At 42.6% G+C, this 1264-nt stretch overlaps 1 protein-coding gene across 1 annotated transcript; it reads right to left on the bottom strand.

Moving 5' to 3' along the window:
- Positions 1 to 226: 226 nt before the first annotated feature.
- LOC132677177 (olfactory receptor 4K13) lies at positions 227 to 1264 on the bottom strand. The gene has a single exon (XM_060629067.3). It carries the CDS (start codon positions 1178 to 1180, stop codon positions 227 to 229), a length of 954 nt encoding a protein of 317 aa, XP_060485050.2. The 5' UTR covers positions 1181 to 1264.

Genomic DNA, 1264 nt, shown 5'->3' with positions numbered 1-1264 from the left:
ACTCTGTGTCTCCCTCTCTCTCTGCCCCTCCCCCGTTCATGCTCTGTCTCTCTCTGTCCCAAAAATAAATAAAAAACGTTGGAAAAAAAAAATTTAAAAACACCTACTGTTTCCTAATACAGAACTTCAAATACATTAAAAGTTCATTCCTTAAAATGTCCAAATAAGAGATTATCTCTTTGGAGGCATCATCTACAAAGTGGGTTTTGAATTTATATGTCGAGTTCTATGGTGTAATGGTTAGCACTCTGGACTCTGAATTTATGTGTTGAGTTCTTATCTTCTTAATGGCTGCTTTTACTTCTTGATTCCTTAATGTATAAATAATAGGATTTAAGAGAGGTGTGAAAATTGTATAAAACACAGAAAGAATTTTATCTACAGAGTATCTGCTGAAGGGCCATACATAGATAAAGACACATGGGGCAAACGATAAAGTCACAACTGTGATGTGTGCCGAGAGAGTGGAGAAGGCCTTGGCGGAACCACTAGCAGCACGGTGCCTGACTGAGTGTATGATGACCGTGTAGGAGACAAGCAAGAGGAGGAAGCAGACCAGGGACAGGAGGCCACTGTCAGCAATGACCAGCAGTTGTAACATGTAGGTATCCTTGCAGGCGAGTTTGATTACAAGGGGAAGGTCACAGAAGAAGCTGTCCACCACGTTGGGACCGCAGAAGGGCAAATTCAACATGAAAGCCATTTGACTAGATGAGTGCACAAATCCAACTGTGTAGGAGGATAGCAGCAGCCCACCAAGCACTCGGGGGTTCATGATGGACGTGTAATGGAGGGGTTTGCATATGGCAACATACCTGTCTATTGCCATGGCTACGAGCAACATCATCTCACTCCCACCTAGGAGGTGGATGAAGAACATCTGAGAATAACATCCCCACCAAGAGATGGTCTTCTGCTTTCGGAGGAAATCCACAATCATCTTAGGGGTAGCAGAAGAAGCCAAGATCATATCCATACAGGAGAGATTGATAAGCAGAAAATACATCGGTGTGTGAAGGCGTGAGTCAAAGGTCACGGTGACCAAGATGAGGAGGTTTCCTAACACAATCCCAGCATAGACCACAGAGAATCCTAGGAAGAATAAAATCTGAAGATTCTGAGATTTGGAAAGTCCCAGCAAAATGAACTCAGACACCACTGAATGGTTCACCCTTTCCATGTTATCAACTTTATGTCATCATAATCAAAATGAGTAAGAATTGTGGGCAGAAAAGTTGTGTTTACACAAAGGATGGTTCATGTT

Source organism: Panthera onca, chromosome B3 (genome assembly GCF_046562875.1).
Source record: "Panthera onca isolate mPanOnc1 chromosome B3, mPanOnc1 haplotype 2, whole genome shotgun sequence".
Lineage (NCBI taxonomy): Eukaryota > Metazoa > Chordata > Mammalia > Carnivora > Felidae > Panthera > Panthera onca.
The sequence above is the reverse complement of the archived record's forward strand: the minus strand, read 5'-3'. Positions and strand labels throughout refer to the sequence as shown.